Below are 20,156 nucleotides of genomic sequence, written 5' to 3' on the forward strand. Positions count from 1 at the left end.
ATCTTCCTTCAGCTGCTCAGAGATGTGGCCTAACCCATACCACATCCTGGATGTCACTTGGTTAATTTGTGTGTCAGGTGCCAATTTAGGCAGAGGCGGCCAAGGCCAGTTTGCTCCATTTCTGAATGGAAGGCTCGGGAACAGCCTCAGGGATGAGCCGAGTGGTAGGGGCAGAGGCATCCTGAGAACAGAAAGAACCCTCTTATTAACCCAGGAGAAGTTAAGGGGCAGGAAACTAGACTCTGGGCTAGGAGGGTTGAGTTGTATTCTAAGTGGGGTATGGGTGTCTGGGCTCAGCCACCAAGGAGAAAGCCCTTCTTATCTCAGTGTTTATAATTCTGTTCCTAAAACAGTCCTCAGCTCTGTTCAGGGGTAAATAAAGCTCCTGAAAGGTGGCACTCGCTTTCCTGTCTTGGAGACAGTACCGTTACCTGGTTTTCAGTAAGAGGAAAATCTAGATATAACCCACTAAATGAAAAGCAAGTGTCACTGGAGATGTACAACTGATGTGTCTATAACTTGGGTACAGGAAGTGATCGAAGTCCCTATTACTCAGTATGGCCCACAGACCAGCAGCAGGAGCACTGCTGGGAGCTTGTTAGAAATGGGGAAACGCGGGCCTACCTCTGCCCACAGAGCCAGGGTGTGCACTTTAATACGAATCCCAAGCACGGCCCTAGTTCTTAGGGTCATTCAGGTAAAGTTGCAGACTAGCCCCGTGAGGAACATTATTACATGCTGATCCACAGCCACGGGTTGAAAAGAGCTCTGCAGGACTTGCTGATTCTCAGTCTGTGGCTCCAGCCTAGGGGGGAGTGTGCAACAGCATCCAGGTTACTCAGCATCCCCCTGTGACCACTGGTGCAGCTGAGTAAAAGTAAATTTGCTTCCAGTGGCCATTTCAGCCAAACATCAAGTCCCTCCCCTCCCCACAGGGATTGACAGCTACAGGGCAGCTGAGGCATGTTTTTGTCACTAAGCTGCTTTCTAAAAACATCTGAGGACCACAATGAAAAAATAGTTTCACAAAATACCTAAGTTAATTAAAAAAAACCCACACCATCCCTTTAGTTGCAGAACTCACACATTCAAGTTTTCACAATGCCAATTCCATTCTTTTATTTCCTCATACCACAAACATTTTTGTTTATCTGCTTTTTTATAACCTGATTTACAAGCAAATTGCAAATGAAAAAACAGGCATTCCTATAAACAGGCTTAGCGGAAGCAGCTTTATCACAATCTCTTAAAAGTTTGCTTTACATTTAAATATTGATGCCTGTTAAGGTTTGCGGGATCTACTGTACATAGTTATTTCTGAAGCAGGTAAGACTTAACTAATTGGAAAAAAACTTCAACAAAATGCTCTAACAACAATTATTTACAATTAAACATTTAGGGTCCTGATTCACAAAACTTAGTGCATGTCATGATTTATTGAAGAGTTTCACAGAGAAGGTCATAAGTAGCATGTAGAATATCTGCCAGGTAAAATCTAGAGCAAATGGCTTGTAGAAGAACGTCTGTAATATGCTTACTGAAAACCAGAAAAAGTAACAATGCAGAAGCTGTAGCAACTGCACCTGATTTGGAAATTTAAATACACAGCAGCAACCAGAATAGACAGGGGCCACAGAAGGAGAACAGGTGCCATTTAACAAAATATTATGCATAGGAGCAAAACAATTCTCCATACACACACCCCTTTTTTAAACAAAAAAACCACACCCAATAATCACTACCTGTGAACTTAGGGTAATAGTCTCCTGCCTTTCTACTGAGTTCTCTTTAAAGCTAATGCATGAATCATCAAATTTAAACAAAGAAGGAAAGGACTTTTCATAACAGCCAAAGGGTTTTACTTGGCAGTTAGCCATTCCGATTACAAAAGAAACAGGTAAGGTGCCAGAAATCCAAGGTTACCCTAAAGCCCTTCAATGGATTCAACAGTGATTTTATGTACAAAACAAAGGAGATGACTCAAAATTAGCAAGACAAACTGTTTTTAAAGTGATAAATTTCAGTGAACCAGGTCCCAGGTAGTCTTTTTTCTTTTTTTTTTTTTAAGAAATTTACAGTAAACATTTTTAACTCTGGAATGCAGGGATAGTACAATTACTAGTACATTACATTTACAAAACTGCTTAGCTGTTCCAGAGTAAGAACTGGAAAATGTACAGGCCATTCCACAATGACTTTAGATGTGTTATTAAAATACATTGTTAATCATAAAAATACTTTACTATGTACATGTTCACTGTATAAACTCTAGATTCCTGCTGAAGGAAACCTTTAAGTCCATTTCCAGCCCAGTGGCCCAGGAAAGAGTACGGTTCCAGTACCAGGTTTTCATACCACGCACAGGCTGGGAGTGCTACAGCCAGTTTAGCATCTCCCTCAGCACAAGGTCTAGTTGGGAGAGTCAGTTTTACTTCCACTATATTTTACTTTCCTAAATGCTGGTCCAAGTAACTCAGGGCATTCACATAATTCATTTGCAATTTCGTTGCACTTTGAAATAAGGCTGTAGTTCATTTGATCAGTTATTACACTGTCTTGCTTGTAATCAGGATGGTTTGCGATAAACTCCCTCATCCATCTGGCGACTGTCATTAATTCTCCTGGAAAAAAATTTAAGACACTTTAAGTTAATAGTAGTGCTTTTTAAAAAATAAGTTGACACTGAGCCAGGATAAACTGAATCCTGAAGAAAAATCAGTTTGACCTTTCGGTGCAGCCAGATGGCAGGGGTTGGGAAAACATGTTTTCCAAGTGTCTGAAGAATTCCTCCTGGGACAGAATGTCAGGTTGCAGGCGGGCAACTAGAACACACATCCCGCTAGATGCTGCCCACAGTGACTGACACTGCCAATTCGTAAGAAACGGGAGCCCGCACGTGCTCTAGGGCATGTATCCTCCTATTTGGCTAGAAGGCGAAGACCACATTGCTGGCCGTGTCATGAGACTATCTCAGAGGATGGTAGGCTGCAAGTTTGTCAGAACGACCTTTGGTCAAAGAGAATGAAGAATAGTACGTAGAGTGAATGAAGAGAGAAACTGGCAGATATACCACTGGGGGTATATCCTTTGTGACTCCAGAAAGTTTACAGACACCTCAAGTGAAATTCAGATGCCATTACTACCATCATTGTTGCTTTTGTTCAGAGCTGACAGCTCCCCTGGGCATGGCCAATGTGATCTCCTCAAAGCTAACAGAGTAGGGGGTTCTGGGCGTGCTCACTGCATGCAGGCAGGCTGAAGACCCGGACACCCTAGCTGTGTTGCTTAACTTACAGAGTTACTTAGCCCTATAAAAAGAGCCCATGATGGTGCACAATGAACACAGCTGGACTTAGTGACAACTAGGTAATCTAGATACTGTACAGCATCGTCTACGATGCCATTGATTTAAAAAAGCACTGCTAATTAAACTATCAAATATTAGAAGGTGGATCTGACTGCAGAGATGTCAAAATGTGAAAAGGTGTGCATTGTAAATGCATCCTTTAAAAAACAACTTTAAGAAACTGAGTATTGTAAGACTGTGAGGTCCTGCCTCATAAGTTTTTTTTTGAGGAAGCAAAGGATACCATACCAGATGCTCTCTTCTTAATCAGCTTTAGGTAGTTGAGGATACTGCATCTGGTGTCCACATCCACTTCCATGTTTTCCAGGTAGGAGTTCAGAATGGGGATCAGCCCAGGAAACACGCCTTCCTGCAAGAAACAAGACAGCCGTGAGCTCGCTGCTGGCCCGAGTGGGCAGTGCAGTGCGCCCGCAGGCTCCCACCTTCCCGTTGATGATGGTGTCTATGCTCATCAGCGTGTACTCCGCGGCCGGCTCCGCACCGTGCTGGGTCCTGCCACAGCCGTCCACCACAGCATTGCCACCTGCTGGGTGACAGGGAGAGCAGCGTTAGTGGCCTATTGTAGCCTAAGTGACCCGAGAAAGCCAAGAGGATGAAATACCTTTGCAAATATCTTTTCTGAAGTAGAACATTCCCTGCAGGACAGCATCTCGTTTCTGTGCCACTTTCATGTTCTCATCAACCTAGGGGAGAAAAATAGCGAAGCCTGAGTCAGGACGTGCCTGACAAACAGAAGCAGGGCCTTCCTCGCTGCTGCAATCAGGACTCGCCCCCCCTTAAAAAATCTATCGTCCTCCGTGCTTTTGGTTGGGAGAGCAGACTTCTCACTTTTACGTAGGGCCTGTGTCACTCAACCACAAATTGGTATGTGCTTTTTAACAACAACGGGGAAATGCTAAGAGAAGCTTACCTTAAACAAAAAACAAACTTATAATCATGCCAAAGCACCTTTGTGAGTGAACCTTGCAAGAAACCCGTCTTGAGGTCAGGTGATTGGCTCCCTTTATACAGCACAGGACTCATCTAAGACCCCAGGTAGGGAAAGGCAGGGAACCCAATCCTCACTTCCAGTTAGGTGCTCTGCTCTCCCGCCACCCCAGGGGTTTTGCTGCCTCACTTTGCTGTCAGATCCAGACTGAGGTGAGCCCTCGGGAGGGGGGTAACCAATGCTGCTTGCCCAGCTGGTGGCCCTAGCCATGTCAACTTATTCATGAGACCAAGAACTCATTTGTGAATTCTCCATTTCTCCAATGACTTTCTTAAGGTGCACAAAGCAGAGCTTTTAAAACTTCTTAGTAGTCCCTTCCTATGATGAAATCTTAGGGGAATCTCAATATATAAAGACACAGAGTCACATTGAACTAGCATGGGCTGTACAGTGTTCCATTACTTAGCCTCTTCACCATATTAATTCCTATTGTTTTTTAAAGACACATATGACCCAAATAATCTAGATACTTCTAGGAGTATATTCAAAGAATAGTCTAAAATTCCACCATGGTTATGAATGTTTTCATTTCTATTAATTAAAAGTTAAGATCACTGTTTTAACATCTTCTTTTATGAATTCCTTTTTAAAAGTACATTTTACTATTGATCTTTAGACCCTCGATTTGACTGCTCAGGTTTGTTTATTTTCAATCTTTCTTTTAAAGCATATAATGGTGTGATTTTCCCTCAGAAACCAGCTTTGCCATTCACTTGCCTAAACAATCTGTAATTCTAGTTTTGACTTAATCTAAAGCCTATTAGGAAAACCATTTAAAATTTCCAATGGTTAAATTTATCTTCAATATCTTTATGTTTAATGTTGGTGGGAATGTACTATGTATGGTAAACAGATGTGCCCTGGTATGAGATTTGTGACGGATGCTACACAACCAAGCTTATTAACCAGGTCATTTAACTTCCCCGCAGCCTTTCTCATTCCTTGATTACGTGATCTGTCAGTTACTGAGTAACACTGGAGGTACTCTGTTTAGGGATTTACCTCGACTCCCACATGGCCTTAAAACAGCCACCTATCCCCATTCTACATGTGCAAACTGAGGCACTGACAGAATAAGTAACTTCCCCAGGTTAAAAGCTAGTAAGTAGTTCAAAAGATTTATGAGTTTAGTGCTCACACCAAAACTGCATCTTAACTTACCACACTACAGTGCCTTTAAATGCTTTTTATGCTTCTGAGAAATGTTGGCTACACTTTATGGTGTACAAAGAATTCACGAAGCTAACATCTTAGACAAGCATAGAAAACTGCTTTCTGTATCTCATTTCTTTGTCTCACATTTAATTTGTCATTCTGGTTATCTTTTTAAAAGGTCATCATGTAGCTCTCTATTTTCCACATCTGCCCTTATTTTAGGTATATCCTATGCAAACAACATCTGTCATTATTTTGCTATTTTATGTCACTGGTTTCAGCTTTTTAATAGGAGAATTTTTTTTTTATCATTTTATGTTCTCTGGGCTATCCTGTCTTACCACTCCCCTGATCCCACACCCACTTCTGTGGCATTAAGGACTATCTACCATCCCTCTCCTCCACTATCCCTTCACTAGTAAAGACTTCTGACATACTTTTAGCCCCAATAATCTATCAAGTTTTGTTAAAATTAGCTGGAATTTAAAGAAAAGTTTGGCTGGAAGAGAATTTGATGGTTTTAATTCTTAACCCCTCAGGATTCTGAAGACTTTTCTAAATCTTTTTTAATATTTAATGTTGTAGATGAGAAGTGATATCAACTGGGTTTTTTTTCCTGTCTTGGAAGCTATCCTAATTTTCTCTCCTATCCGGACAGCTGATGTTTTTCTTTGATATTAAGAAAGTCCTAGATTTGGGTTCTTCTTTAAGTATTTCTGTCTCAACCTTAATGGACTTACAGGGAAAATTCTGTTTTATTTCTTTATTATATTTCACATCTCTTTTATATAGACCATTCTTTTCTTCTAAATTATTATAGGAACACCGAACTTTCCAGACTGATTCTCCGTAATTTCCATTTCTTTGCCATCTGCTGGGATGGATCTCAGTTTGTTTCCCTAAATCACTGTCTTTGATCTTTTTAAAACTGTGGCTACCATGTTCTTTGTTTCTAACAACTATTCTCCAAACATCTTTGGTCCACAATGCTTATTTCATGGATGTGACCATTCTCTAGAATTTATTCCAGGACACTACTTAGAATTTCTTTAAGAGTTCTTTCCAATTTCTTGAATTAACTGCTTCACTGAGAATAACATACTCTGTAGGCCCAGCTGGGCCCTTCTCTTTAAGGCCATTTTAAGTTCTTAGTTTTCTATTGACTTTCAGACATCTATTCCTATTTGTAAACAAAGGCTTAGACTGGTAGCTTACATGGGCTGTGCCTCAGGTGGGTTGTTCTCCCCAATAGGTATACCCAGTGGGCAACATCAGCCTACAGAATTCTATGGGTCCCCTTTGGCCCTGGTGAGAGAGCAGACAGGGACAAGCTGACAGCCAGACTTCCCTCAGGGTGTGAGGGTGGGACAGATGCACCTGGAGTACCCCTCTGCAGGGGGAGAGAGATGCTGGGCTAGGCAGTTTCTTCCTCCTTCCATGCTTGCTGCGAAAGGGCTGCTCTACTTCTCCTTTCTCTGCCCTAAACCTCATCAGACCCCTGCTCTGCCTCGCAGCCTTCCCAGCCTCTTGTGCCACGACACCTACTGGCCCAGGAACCAAAAGCCTCTATTTGCTGCCTCACAGCCTGGAACTGTTCCGAGGCTCTGCCAGGACTGCTTCTAGAAGTTTCCCTTTCTGTTTTTTATTGGGCTGGGGCTGATAGTCCAATGGCATCTATACTCTCCAGAAACACCCCCAGTTCGGTCCCACTGAGGTGACTGTTTCCTGAACTCCAGCGGTTATGGTCCTAAAATTAGGATGGGAGGGGAAAGTATAACAGAAATGAGATTTTGGGGAAAATAAAATCACTCCAACCATCATCTTTCAAAGGGGCTGAGTAAGGAACTACTATTAGCACTTCTTTGGGGGGGGGGGGGGGGGGCGCTCCACCAGTGTAGTATCAAAAAGAAAAAAGGTTTAAAAGGAAAAAAATAGGGTGGAGGAAGAAGCATTTTATTCTAAAGGGTGAACAATCCTAAATAAGGTGAGATTTCAAATAAATACGATATATAAATGAACGGAACAGTGTACAAGTATCTAGACCCATCGCTATACTGGAATATGTTCTTACCTTTGACAGTGGAATGAGAAAATCCAGTTTGTAAGAAAGGATCACTCTCGTGAGCAGCACCACAAACACCACATATGCAGAGTTCTCGAAGTCCGTTAACTGAACCTAGACAAGCAGGAGCCCAGAGGAGTTAGAGACCCACCACACAAACATGCTCCCCAACAAGGCCCTCCTCGGAGCACATCATTCCCTAATCTCCCATCTGGGTCTGGAAGCCCTCTGCCCGCAATCTATTCTCAGAAATCAACCCTCCTAGCTTTTGGGCATGCTTAGAGCATGCACACACTCAATCTGTACTGCCTCCCAGGTAATCTGTGAGCCTCTGCTAAGAGCGTCAGGAGGTCGATGGGCAGTCGCCTGCTGATGCTGGTGTGCGCCTCACCTCCATGGGCCGGAATTCCACTCTCCACCCAATGTCCGAGTTTGGAGGCGGAGGCTTAAATCTCATCGTCTGCCAGTTTGTGGACTGAATGTTCTGTAATAAAGAGGCCGAGAAGAAAACCAGCTTTCTAAAGGTCCAAGAAAATAGTAAGACGACTTGATAATGATGGAAGACTCTTCACTGTCCATACCTAATACTCTTCCATTTATAATTACAAAAGTACAATTTAAGATTTTCTTGGAGTGTGACCTGCTAGAAAATTTCAACATTACGCAAACAAGAGAAAATACTCAACAAGAAATTTAGAATCAGAGACATAACCAGTAAGTATCAAATAAAAGTACTTTAAACCCAGTTAAAATTTGTCTTAGTCACTTCTCCAAAGAGGGCACACAGATGGCCAAGATACATATGAAAAAATGCTTAATGTTGCTAATCGTCAGAGAGATGCAAATTAAAACCACACTGAGGTATCACTTCACACCTGTCAGAATGGCTGCCATCAGTAAATCAACAAACGCCTTGCGCTGGCAAGGGTGTGGAGAAAGGGGAACCCTAGCACACTGCAGGTGGAGCCACTATGGAAAACAATATGGAGGTTCCTCAAAACATTAAAAATGGAGCTGCCTTTGACCCAGTGATCCCACTTCTAGGGATGTATCCTAAGAATCCTGAAACAATCAGAAAGAGTATATGCACCCCTATGTTCATAGCAGTGCAATTTACAATAGCTAAGATCAGGAAACAGCCCCAGTGCCCATCAGTAGATGAGTAAATAAAAAAGCTGTGGGACATTTACACCATGGAATACTATGCAGCTATAAAGAAGAAGAATCTCGTACCTTTTGGGACAGTATGGATGGACCTGGACAAAATTATGCTAAGTGAAGAAAGACAAACATCACATGATCTCACTTATAAGTGGAATCTAAAGAACTTAATAAACTGATGAACAGAATAGATTCAATGACATGGAAGCATAGGTGAGACTGACAAAGGTCAGAGGGATGGAGGAGGGCGGGTGGGTGGAGGGGGAGAGTTACCAAAGAATTCATATACGCATATATGCACAACCCAAGGACACGGACAATGATTTGGAGAGGGACTGGGGAGGGGGGGTGGGATGGGATGGAACGGGTCATTGGGGAGAAAAGGATATCTGTAATATTTTAAACAAAAATAAAAATTTAAAAAAAAAAAAAATTTTGTCTTAGTTCTTTACTGCACTGGGTAATGAAAGACATGAGATTTCTACTGTTGCTAATTTCTCACAGGTATGGGAAACTGCCTATGTCTTGGTGAGATAAGATGCATTTAAAGGAAATACCTCAAAATGGTCAGACTCATTGGCATCATCCAGGTGTATTTTCTCTTCAAACAGAGTCAGCGGGTCTCTGATAAAGAGATGAGCAACATGCTGTGCCAAGAGGTGGTCGATACCTGCAAAGAGAGGTCACATTGGACTCACTGCAGAGCTCGAGACTCCACTGCTCTCTAAGTCCTGCAAGAAGATAGGACAGCTCAGGAGGTTTGGAGAGCGGCTATCTAGAAGCTCAGGCAATGGCTGGTTTTTTTCAGTATTCTCATGTTGCCCAGGATCTTATCCTATGGGCCCTGGGGAGGTGCAGAGTTTTAGTTGCTACTTACACAATGCCTTCTGGGGCACTGGTGTGGACCTAGACACAGACCTCCAAATAAGTTCCTTTTGCTAAAAGTCAAGAAGATCTCACAAGTATTTGGAACTTGAAACTTTGGGAACAAGCAGCCTCCTAAGAAAAGTTAGAGACTTCACACTAAAAACAGAAACCAGACCAGGAGTCAGCAAAAGTTTTGAAGAACTAAAGGCGTACAATCAAATCGAGAAAAAAAGGAATGGATGCTCACCTTCCTTCAACAGTTGTTCGTAGATTTCTTTATCTATTGTCAAGTCGATGTCATTATATTTCTCACCACACTCAGATAGATAACTGTCTATTGAATCATATCGGGATTTACTAATCCTATAATTATTGTTCTTCAGTGGCTAAAATTAAAAAAATGTGAATGAATGCCATATAAAATCATCTGGAAATAAACTAATGCCCCAAATATTTATATGAAAATGCCATGTTTTTATATATAATTATATAAAAATGTCCAACCTTAACATAAGACCGTGAAAAAAAGTTAACACTGAAAAGTATTATTAGGGAAAATTATATTTAAAAAGCCTAAAGACAAATTCCGTATGTGATTTAAATGCACTTCTTTTTCGAAGTGGATCATGTTAATTTTTATTAAGCTTGGAAAATAAATGCCAAGGTTGACAGCAAAAAACAGTAAATAAAATAATGTCTGTAATGTGGAAGAAAGCTATCAAAGTGGTTTCTCCTTTAAAGTTCATTTATTTTTAGAAAGCATGTTCAACAGTTTATGAGTAATTGCATCAAGACCAGAGCAGCAATATTGCATCCTGGTTGAAAACATCAGAATTACTTATAAGGGCTCCTATCTCAAGGTTCTAGTCCTGGAGATACTTGTTAGGTCTAAGAAGGACCTGGGTGTCTATTTTTTAAAGCTCTCCAGAGGTGGTTCTAATGGACACTCTTGGTTGGAGAAATATAAGGTCACAGTTTAACATGTAAACAAGAGGCACTAACCAAACCCTTATTGGGCAAAATCTAACCCTTTATATGAGGTAAAACAATCTTTGACAACAGAGTCCTCTTTCCACGGCAGAAAGCATCATATACAAAGCACTCATGTAGCGCCAAAAAGCTTTTTGGTAAAAGCAGCCATCAGCAATGACTTTCAAAATATTAAAAAACCAAAAAAACCCCCCACACCCTGCACTATTCATTTTAGAAGATAAAACAAATACAGATTTAAACAAATGATGAAAATTAATTCCCCACCCAAACCAAATCACGTTTCCCACATATTCACCCCAAAACAAACACTATAAAGCCAAAGATCACAAAGACAGGTTTAAATTTCTTCCCATATGTGACTAACTTAAATCAAAATTTAAGGGAAATTTCAAAACTGCAAATAGTTACAATAACTCCATTTGACTTGCTTGATATAAAAAGGCTATTAAGGAAAGATCATTCCCACCTCCAGTCCTCTCTCCTCCCGTGTTCTATCATCTACAGATGCAGAAATCACTCCCCAGCGACAATCAATGTCTGACACATAGCCTCGGTAAAAAGGAGACGCAGCACTCAAAGCCATCTAAAAACAAACAGAAGTCAGCACCTGCAGGTTCAAAGTGTCCCTTACATGCTGAAGAAAGCTCCATGCAGTTATCTGTGGTCAAGAATCTTGAGTTATGCAACCCATACAACAGCTCTACTCTATCTGTGCCTGCTTGTCATAGTTAAACAAAACTGGAAGTGACTCAAATCCTTGGAGCCGATACATTTAAATCATCCTCTCTGGCCCGGCCAGGCATGGCTCAGCGGTTGAGCGTCGACCTAGGATCCAGGAGATCAGGGTTCGATTCCCGGTCAGGGCACATGCCCGGGTTGTGGGCTTGATCAATGACTCTCTCATCATTGATGTTTCTGTCTCTCTCTCCCTCTCCTTTCCTCTCTCTGAAATCAATAAAGATATATTTAAAAAATAAATAAAATAAATCATCCTCTCTGCCTGGCCAGCATGGCTCGGCAGTTGAGCATCAACCAAGGATCCAGGAGATCAAGGTTCAACTCCTGGTCAGGGCACATGCCCAGGTTTCGGGCTCGATCCCCAGCAGGGGGCGTGCAGGAGGCAGCCAATGAATGACTCATCAACGATGTTTCTCTCTCCCCCTCCCTTCTCCCTTCCTCTCTCTGAAATCAATAAAGACATATTAAAGAAAAAAAGGAGACTTGAATTTAAACTGAAAAAAAATATATATATATATCATCCTCTCCAATGTGAGGACATGAAGGATGGGAGAGAGAAGATGGCTACACTCAAACTTGACACTTTTGCACATAAATGTCTTAACTAACAACAGTAAATGTCTACAGCTTAGACGGCTCTTAATCTACATATTATCTGTGTTAGTTCATTTCTGAATGAAGTCTTAAATGGACTTAAATAGCACACTCAGCAAATTTTGCACATGCGGTCTTTATTTTATACAAAACGTTTAAAATGAGTGATTTCTACTTACAACAATTGGGCAGATAGTGGCCAACTGATCATACAGGTATCTAGCCTCAGATATGCTGCAGGCTTGGAACGTTACCTGTTTAAGAATTGCAAGTTATTAACAAAGAATCATTAACATTCTCCCCAAGGAGTGGAGTCTGAGAAGAAGGCTGGAGAAGGAAGAGGGCCTGGGAAATTGATGACACATTTAATACAGGAGTTTTGTTTAAAAACTGTCCTAGATGAATTTTGCTAGAAAATGGTATTTAATCATGTTCACAACTAATATAAATAACCATGTGCCTAAGTTAAGTAAGATTTAAAAAGTCAAGAAAGTAAACTAAGACACTAGGATCAATGATAAAGTTCAGTATGGCATTTCTTCTTCTATTGGCTTGTTTCTTTCAAGAGCTTCTCATTCACTTCAGTTGGCTGAGGGGTTATATACATTTGGTACAAAGGGGATTTGGAGATGCTAAGGATGGGTTTCAAAGGTCACTGGTGGCAGCATGAGGAACAGCTTGGAAGAGGCAAGACTGGAGGAAGGCAGGACAGTTCAAACGCTGCAACAATCTAAGAAAAAGTTGAGCACAGCGCAATCAAAATAGCAGGCTCTAGTTACCAAAGGGGTACAGAGAGTGAGGGTGTGACTTAGGATTTGGCTTGGATGTTCCCAGGACAGAAAGAAAGAAGAGGAACCATGACATAACGGGCTTATGGAGCCAAGGAAAACAGACAAGCCCTTTAAGTGGCCGGGTCCCAGAGTTGATGTCCAGGAGAAAAATCTGAGCTGGAGAAATATTTGGAGAGTAGGCTCAGATGATGTCCTGAAGATGGGCAGATCACCCAGAGTCTGTATGGGATGGGTAAGCAGGACATTTAGAGTTAGGCAGAGAAAAAGATCATAATGATTAGTACAAATCCTCCATAAACAATTATTGAAAAGAAACTAAAAAAAAGTTCTACCTTCTTTGGGGTAGAGCAGATGGAGAACGGTAAATAAATAGTAGTTGTGTTAGCATATCTATATTAACTGCAAATTGGAAACAATTCTAATTTCCTCTGTCATTGTTATTTAATAACAATAGCTTGACTTTAGTGTAGGCATAGGAAATGATTTAAGTGCTTAATACCTGAAATAACAGCTGAGTATGTTTATTGTTACAGTCTCAACCTGGTAGTTCCAATAGTTTTAGTCAGGTCAACTTTGCATTTCTTAAAAGCTGAGAACTGCTGGTGGAGAGTCACAAGTGCACCTGCTGAATCACAGTGGCATTTCAGGTCAGTGTGACAATTACAAAAAACCATCGTTCAGACAGGTTCTTGTTCCTGATCATCCCACAATTCCCATGCTAAGGCTATGTTTTCATTAAAATGTAATAACCAGCCATTACAGATTAATTCAACATGGAGAAGAGCTGTGTCACAGACATGAACAAATACAGAGTATCAAAGGTTAAAGCAGATAAAGACCGAGAAGGGTTGGCAATTAGGTCACTGATAACAGAAGAAGGGTAGTTTCTGGAAAGAGGCAGGAACTTGGAGATTAGTCTCTGTGGGTAAGGGTTAAATGAGAAGTGAGGAGATGGGATATGATAAGTACTGACCCACTTATCCGCTGGATCCCACCAGGGAAACCTCCAGGACACTAGGGATCTATCTGCCTTGAGTTCTCTATCCCAAGTGTGAGGAAGAGTGTCTGACACTATATTAGTATTTAATATAGTTATTAAATGAATACAGTACCTTGAAGGAATGAGGCTGTTGAAGAGGAGAACACAGGGGCAAAGGCAAGTTTTATTTTTATAAAATGGTGAGATACTTGAAAACCTGTGACCCCCACAGGCCAAATTCACGTGGGTTGAGGTTACAAGTACCTAAGTGTTCCCAAAGTGTGTTGACTGAATTCTTTTGAACAGACATCTCTAGTTTATTTAGGTCCTATTTTGTCACTTTGGGGTATTTCAGTGTGTGTGGGTTATTTTTGTTTCTAAAAAGATACTAGGTAAACATTTTTTCTTTTTTTTGACTGGCTTCTCTTAGATGGCCTAGTGTTTACTACACAACCCACAGGCAAATCCTGGAAAAGTCGATCTAGACTAGTATGCTTAAGAAAATCAGCACCCGGAATTCAATAGCTGAGTTACAACAGTGAAGCGACTTATTCTAAATCTATTTGCTAACTGACTTCCTTACTCTAGAGCTGATATGGTCATTACCAAACCAAATCCAACATCACTGCAGATAATGGCTTTAGTGGGGGAGGGAAAAAAGTTCTAACACCTTAAGAAGGTGTAAATATACAAACAGTTGGCTCCTGGTATCCTTTTAAGTTATATAGAAGCAATGTCACCAGGACACTGATGAGATGGGGGAAAAGAGGAAGTATGAAAAATAGATGTTAGAAACCCAAGTGTCTAATCTAAAATTGATCTAGACCCCAGTTTGAAGCCACATGACTTTCTGGGGGGTGGGGAGACCGCTTACAACATGCAGGAACTCACTGACATGAACTCATTAAAGGATTCCTGAAAAGCTCCCTAAGAGTCAGAATCTGATTGTGATTAAAATGACTTTTTCTTTTATAAAGTAAGTTTTCCATTAATCTTCAATTACTTCTTAACCATTCTCTCTACAGTAATCAGCAGTTTCTAGCGTTCCACTAAAGAGATTCGAAGCAAGGATTTGTGTTGATTGATGGAAGTTGTCTCATCTGCCACACACTTCATATCTGTGCCAATTTTCTGAGTATTGAAACTGGGATGCTAGACATGCCACTGAGAAAAAGAAATTTAATCCCATGGCAAAGCTTAAACCAGGTGGAAAACTGTATCTACCAGCAATAAAAATGTTAACGCCCCACCAGGAGACTGCATTCATTTGTATAAATACAGTATTTCAAGGGAAAGAATAGCCCTTTGGAACAGAACAACTGTGATGTCCCTGGCAAAACACCCTGGTTTAATATTAAACCAAGAAAAGGCCAGTAGTGCTCCAATCCACCGATAGAAGTTTAAAGCAGGTCACTGGAAGTTCTATAGCTTAATGGTTCTCTTTGGAAATATTTGTAATTGAGATAGGAAAGCAGATAGGCAGTTAACTGTAAAAAAGAGACCTTTTGACCAAGTGACTATTTGTAAGGGAACTTTGTGGCCTGTTTGTTTGAATGGCACATATTTTATACTACCTATGGAAGTCAGGAAAAGCAGGGGGAAAAACTATCATTGGCCATGGTTACTGAAACTTTGGCATTCAATTTTGATTACATGTAGCTGTAAAAATAAATACACTAGAGATATGTGCAGGAAGGTGTGTGTCTATGCTGCAGATGTTTGAGATGATGGGGATGCTGGCTTCTCAGCTCCCTTGTGAAGAGTGCTCAGGCTGGAGGCCCAAGAGGGGCCTTATGTCGGGGCCAGGCCTTCCATTGCTCCAAGGACACTTTCTAATCAGCTGAAATAGTTAGAACTAGATCAAATCTCCTTTAAAAATAACAAGAGGCTTCTCTTTCTTTTATCTGAAGTTTTTCAATTTGAAATTTATATTTTCAAATTTTTAACTCCTGTTGTAAGAGGATTTTAAACAAATTAAAGGTTAAAACGTACTTCTGTTAATAAAAACAATGAAATATTAGCTTCGAGTCAGACTGAGAAGGGGCCTTAATATAAACCCTTCTTTAAACTGCTGAGAAAAGTGAAGCCAAAACAAGTGAAGGAATTTACCCAAATACCAGAGAAGTCAAACCCTGCACACAGGCCTCGTGCTGCCTGATGAGTTCTGGGCTCTCCTGCCCAGGTCCTAAATGAGCCTGGGCACAGTCACTGCCAGGGGTACCAGAGATCTGATTAGATCCAAAAAGGCTGTTCTACCTCCTGTGTAACATAGCAGCCCATGTTTGCCCTGCTCCTGGCTATTTATTCTTTTTATACTGCTAGATGGCCTTCCATGAATATAAAAATTTTAAGTCCAAACAGTCCTTCCCTTGATTACAAAATCACTGGAATGCATCCATCAGAGTTCATTTTCAGAAATGAGATTTGAGCAGTGTTTAAAATCTCAAAGATACACCATCACTAGATGGCAGCAAAAATTAGGCATATATAAAGAACAGACAATGACCTGGGAATAGTTCATATTTTAGGTTAATTAACAACTACATATTTTTGTAGTGAAAAATAGATTCTGTAAATTCTGTCAAGAGATAGTTCCCCATGAATTTGCTAAAATAACTTCACCTGTTTTCAGAAAGGCATAATAGTTACCATTTCAACCCGATTAAATGCAATTTTTAAAACGGAAACAAATACATAAAGGAGCAGTTATAAACAGAAGTGGGTGAGGGCCCTCTGTCTCTGCGGATTTGAAATGATACCTGAAGACAGCAATTGCCCATCCCAAATCCCATGGCATCCATGTAGATGTGATCTGGCTTCGAAGCCTTCCCAGCCTCATCATCCTCAGGAAATGTTTCTATAAATGGAGATGGTGTGTTCTTATCCTTAAATACTGTATTTGGAAAAAAAAAGAATTGTGAGCATCAAGGATTAAATAACAATTCAACAGGGACCTCTCCCACCTACCACCTCCGTGGACTTATTACTTACTTGGTACATTGATGACAACCTTTTCTCCTCTCCTATGCCGGATATTTCTTGTTAGGGTGCTGAAACAATCATCAAAAATCGGTCACCAAAGACCCATTATGTAAAAGAAGAATTTGATCATATACAAGTAAATGAATGAAATACTATGCCTTCAAACTACTTCTGAGGCCACTCTGCAGATAATTTCCGTGGATCAAGATACTCTGAGAGACCCTCTGAATGAAGGCTTTGCATTAATGCTACTTCCCTGGTGCTTACTGAGACTGCCTTTCTCTCACCTGCTTAATCCCTGCCTCCCCAGCTCCTTGTAACTCATCGGATCAAGTGTTTGGAGTCCACCATGGTCTGGTCTCACCCTGCATTTCTAACACGTCCCACATTAACCAAGATTTTAACCGAACCTCAGTGCTTGCTCTCCCCAGGTGTCTCTGGAGCCCCAACACCTCATTACTCCCGCCCCCACCCTGCACTTTAATATTTATCCTCTAGACCTGCAATGTCTAGAGCATAATGTATTAATACTTTTCAAATATTGAAATTACAAGTTCAAATAATACTTTAGGGTTAAATAAAATATAAAATCAAGTCTACATTTTTTACTTTCTTAATGTGGCTACTAGAAAACTTAGAACAACATCTGGGGCTTGCATTATGACTCTGCTGGACAGTACTGCTGTAGACCCAGCTTCAGTGCCACTTCTTCATGAAGCCTGCTTGGATCCCCTTAGTCAAAAGCACCCTCCTTTCTTCAAGGAGTCTCCCTGGTGCCACCATTTTTTTGACATTGTCATTATCTTTTCTTACAGCTGACAATCTCTCTGCCCCTTCACACACACTAACAACTGAGGTTGGGAACTAAGTCTATAAATCGTTGTCTCCCCCAAAAGACTCTGCATATAGCAGGTGTGCAGGCCTCTTAAAAAAAAAAAGTTTTTGATTTTAGAGAGAGGGAGAGAGAGGTAGACACATCAGTGATATGGGAGAATCATCAGTTGGCTGCCTCCCGCATGCCCCCTACTGGGGATCGAGCACACAACCCAGGCATGTGCCCTGACTGGGAATGGAACTGTGACGACCTGTTTCTTAAGTCTACGCTCAACCACTGAGCCATGCCAGCCGGGCTGTGCAGGCCTTTTTTTAAAATGAATACTGAGAAGTCCCAACACCCCTAACTCTAGGTCAGGCTCCTGGGTTCAGGATGATGGGTGAGACAAGGTACAAAGCCAAGTTCAGTCTGGTGTGCGCCCTGAAGCAACTTAAACCCAAGAATTAAATTATAAACTAACAGATAATAGAACAGAAGGTAGAGTGCCTATTATATGCAAATTGTACGTATTTTACCTTATCAGGGTATATAAAGAATGGAATGAGTGGATCACAGATACTGGTGATAACTTACAGACAGGGGGAAAAGGTAGAAATAACTAAGGGAAAGCTTCCCAAAATAGGTGTTTACAGACTAGGATGGAAAAGAATCTGCTCACTAAAGGAGAAGACAGTGGCTAAGTTAATGACTTTAAGGTGAGTTGAAAATGGGCAAGTCCAGCCCGGCACTAGAAGCCACAGTCAAGCAGCCTTGGGGCTACTGACACATAATAGAGTAGTAGTGGTGGTGGTGGTGGTGTGTGTACATATGCCTGCTGTCTTCTCTGCTTAATTACAAAAGGAATCAGAATTCCACACATGCTCAAAAAGGATTCCCGGGCAGGAATCTTGTCCTCTCAGAAGGCAGGGATCTGCTCGAGAGGCACCTGTGTTTAAACACAGAGCCATACTCACCTGAAGCGGGGGTGCCTGTTTATTGCTTCATCAGGAAAGAAGAGGGACTTGGAAGCTCCTCCTTCGACTGGGTTGGGTTTGAACTCAGGCAGTGTGAACCCAGGACAGCCTAATCTACAAAAAATTCAAGAACTAAATAGACAGGATTTTTTTCAAGAGTTAATTATGTCTCGCCACCATTGCACCTGTTAAAATAGCTTGTGTCTATTAGTCCCCTCTTCAGAGGCTCAGGCACACAAATGTTCTGTAAACACTGTGCCCCATGACAACCACCCCTTTGCCTTTACATTATTCACCAAGATCTTTTGTGACTTCAGCCCTTTACTGACCTCATCAGAGAGCTTCCACTCACTCATCTACAAAACATCCACTTTTGTCCTACCCATCTCTTCATTTAATAGCAACGACCCACAGCACACAAGCCCCTTCCCTTGGTCATGTCCATTGTCAGGGGTTGTAGGTTCCTCCCCACACAGCTTCTGAGGCTTCCTTTTACTAGCTCTAAATTCTTAGCTTACCTTTTGACCCCTGCACACTGCCACTGCCCAACCTCCTCATAAGCTTTGTCTGAATCTGAAAGAGGTCTCCTGTGTTTTTTTTTTACCTCTGCAGGTCACCTCAAAAATCCCTCAAGATTAGGTTAGTTAGTGTCTCTACAGGTGTCCCCATCCACCCCTGAAATCTTGCTCTGAAGTCTAAAACTCAACCCTATTATCTACTTGACCTAAAGAAGAGTTTTAGTTCCAACACAGAAAACGAAAGCTCTGTAGGCATCCCTAAGCAGAAGCTCTAATTCCGTATCAATTACAGTGACACCAACAGTTCTTGGAGTTAAGAATTTTAAAGTCATTGTTAAGTGTGCTGTGAGGCAGGACCAAGATGAACAAGTGAGTGAAAGCAAAACCAGGGAGCCTCTTGTCAGGCTTCAGATCAGGGACAGGAAACTTGTGAGCCAAGACTAGCCTGTGACTTATTTTCAACCCCGACCTTTCATAAAATGAAATACCTGTTGACTGACCACTTCCGCCTGTGAATAACAACTGAATCTGTTGATCTTATCTAGAAACCGTTCTCAGGGTTGATGGGGACTCCTGCAGCCATGTGCATTGTTTACCACAGGGATTCTTAGCCAGTCTGTTGATCTGGTGAGTCAGAGCTCGGATCCTTAGACTCCTGAAGCTTTTCTTTTCTTCTAGCCCAGTATTGCCCACAGAACCTCCTGCCGAGATGGCCATGTTGACACCTGCACTGTCACTCCCAGTATGAGATCACCAGCCATAGGTGGCCTCTGAGCTCTGAACTGCAGCCAGTGTGGCTGAGGAACTGAGTACTCCATATTCTATATGTTTGATTAAACTTAACTCGTCATATGACCATTGTTTTGGACAATTCCACACTAGGGTTTTGCCTCTTTACAGAGAAAAATCAGTTTACAGTTAAGAAACCAAGTACTATTTTCACTCTTGATCCCAAACTAAAACTTTCCGTATCATTTACTATGGATGTAAGGAGATGCTTCTACAACTAAATATTATTGTTTAGTTTTCAATTCCAAAAATACCCTCCCATCATAAAACATATGGCTAGGCTTCTTTTTTCCTTAAGATTTTTAGAATAAAACTTATTTCCTTGTCTCAACTCTCCCTCATCATAACTTAAGCTAAATATTAAAAAGGGTGGGGAGGGGCAAA

General features: G+C 41.2%; 1 protein-coding gene across 3 annotated transcripts in view; it reads right to left on the reverse strand.

The window, feature by feature from the left end:
- Nucleotides 1-1,417: 1,417 nt before the first annotated feature.
- GCLC (glutamate-cysteine ligase catalytic subunit) overlaps nt 1,418-20,156 on the reverse strand; it is a 43,440-nt gene continuing 24,701 nt past the window's right edge. For 2 of the 3 annotated variants that reach the window (XM_016198044.2, XM_087817447.1), the window contains exons 4-16: nt 18,466-18,579; nt 16,687-16,745; nt 16,455-16,588; nt 12,105-12,179; nt 11,060-11,176; nt 9,848-9,986; nt 9,291-9,403; nt 7,964-8,056; nt 7,582-7,686; nt 3,969-4,050; nt 3,790-3,893; nt 3,596-3,716; nt 1,418-2,621 (exon numbers count right to left, since the gene is read on the reverse strand). In XM_016198044.2, the coding sequence (XP_016053530.1) occupies nt 2,410-2,621; nt 3,596-3,716; nt 3,790-3,893; nt 3,969-4,050; nt 7,582-7,686; nt 7,964-8,056; nt 9,291-9,403; nt 9,848-9,986; nt 11,060-11,176; nt 12,105-12,179; nt 16,455-16,588; nt 16,687-16,745; nt 18,466-18,579 (1,468 nt within the window). In that variant the 3' untranslated portion in view covers nt 1,418-2,409. The remainder of the gene's footprint in view (nt 2,622-3,595; nt 3,717-3,789; nt 3,894-3,968; nt 4,051-7,581; nt 7,687-7,963; nt 8,057-9,290; nt 9,404-9,847; nt 9,987-11,059; nt 11,177-12,104; nt 12,180-16,454; nt 16,589-16,686; nt 16,746-18,465; nt 18,580-20,156) is intronic. The other variant, XM_016198045.2, reaches the window with a different exon arrangement.

This window comes from Miniopterus natalensis, chromosome 5 (assembly GCF_054644295.1).
Source record: "Miniopterus natalensis isolate mMinNat1 chromosome 5, mMinNat1.hap1, whole genome shotgun sequence".
NCBI classification, from domain to species: Eukaryota; Metazoa; Chordata; class Mammalia; order Chiroptera; family Miniopteridae; genus Miniopterus; species Miniopterus natalensis.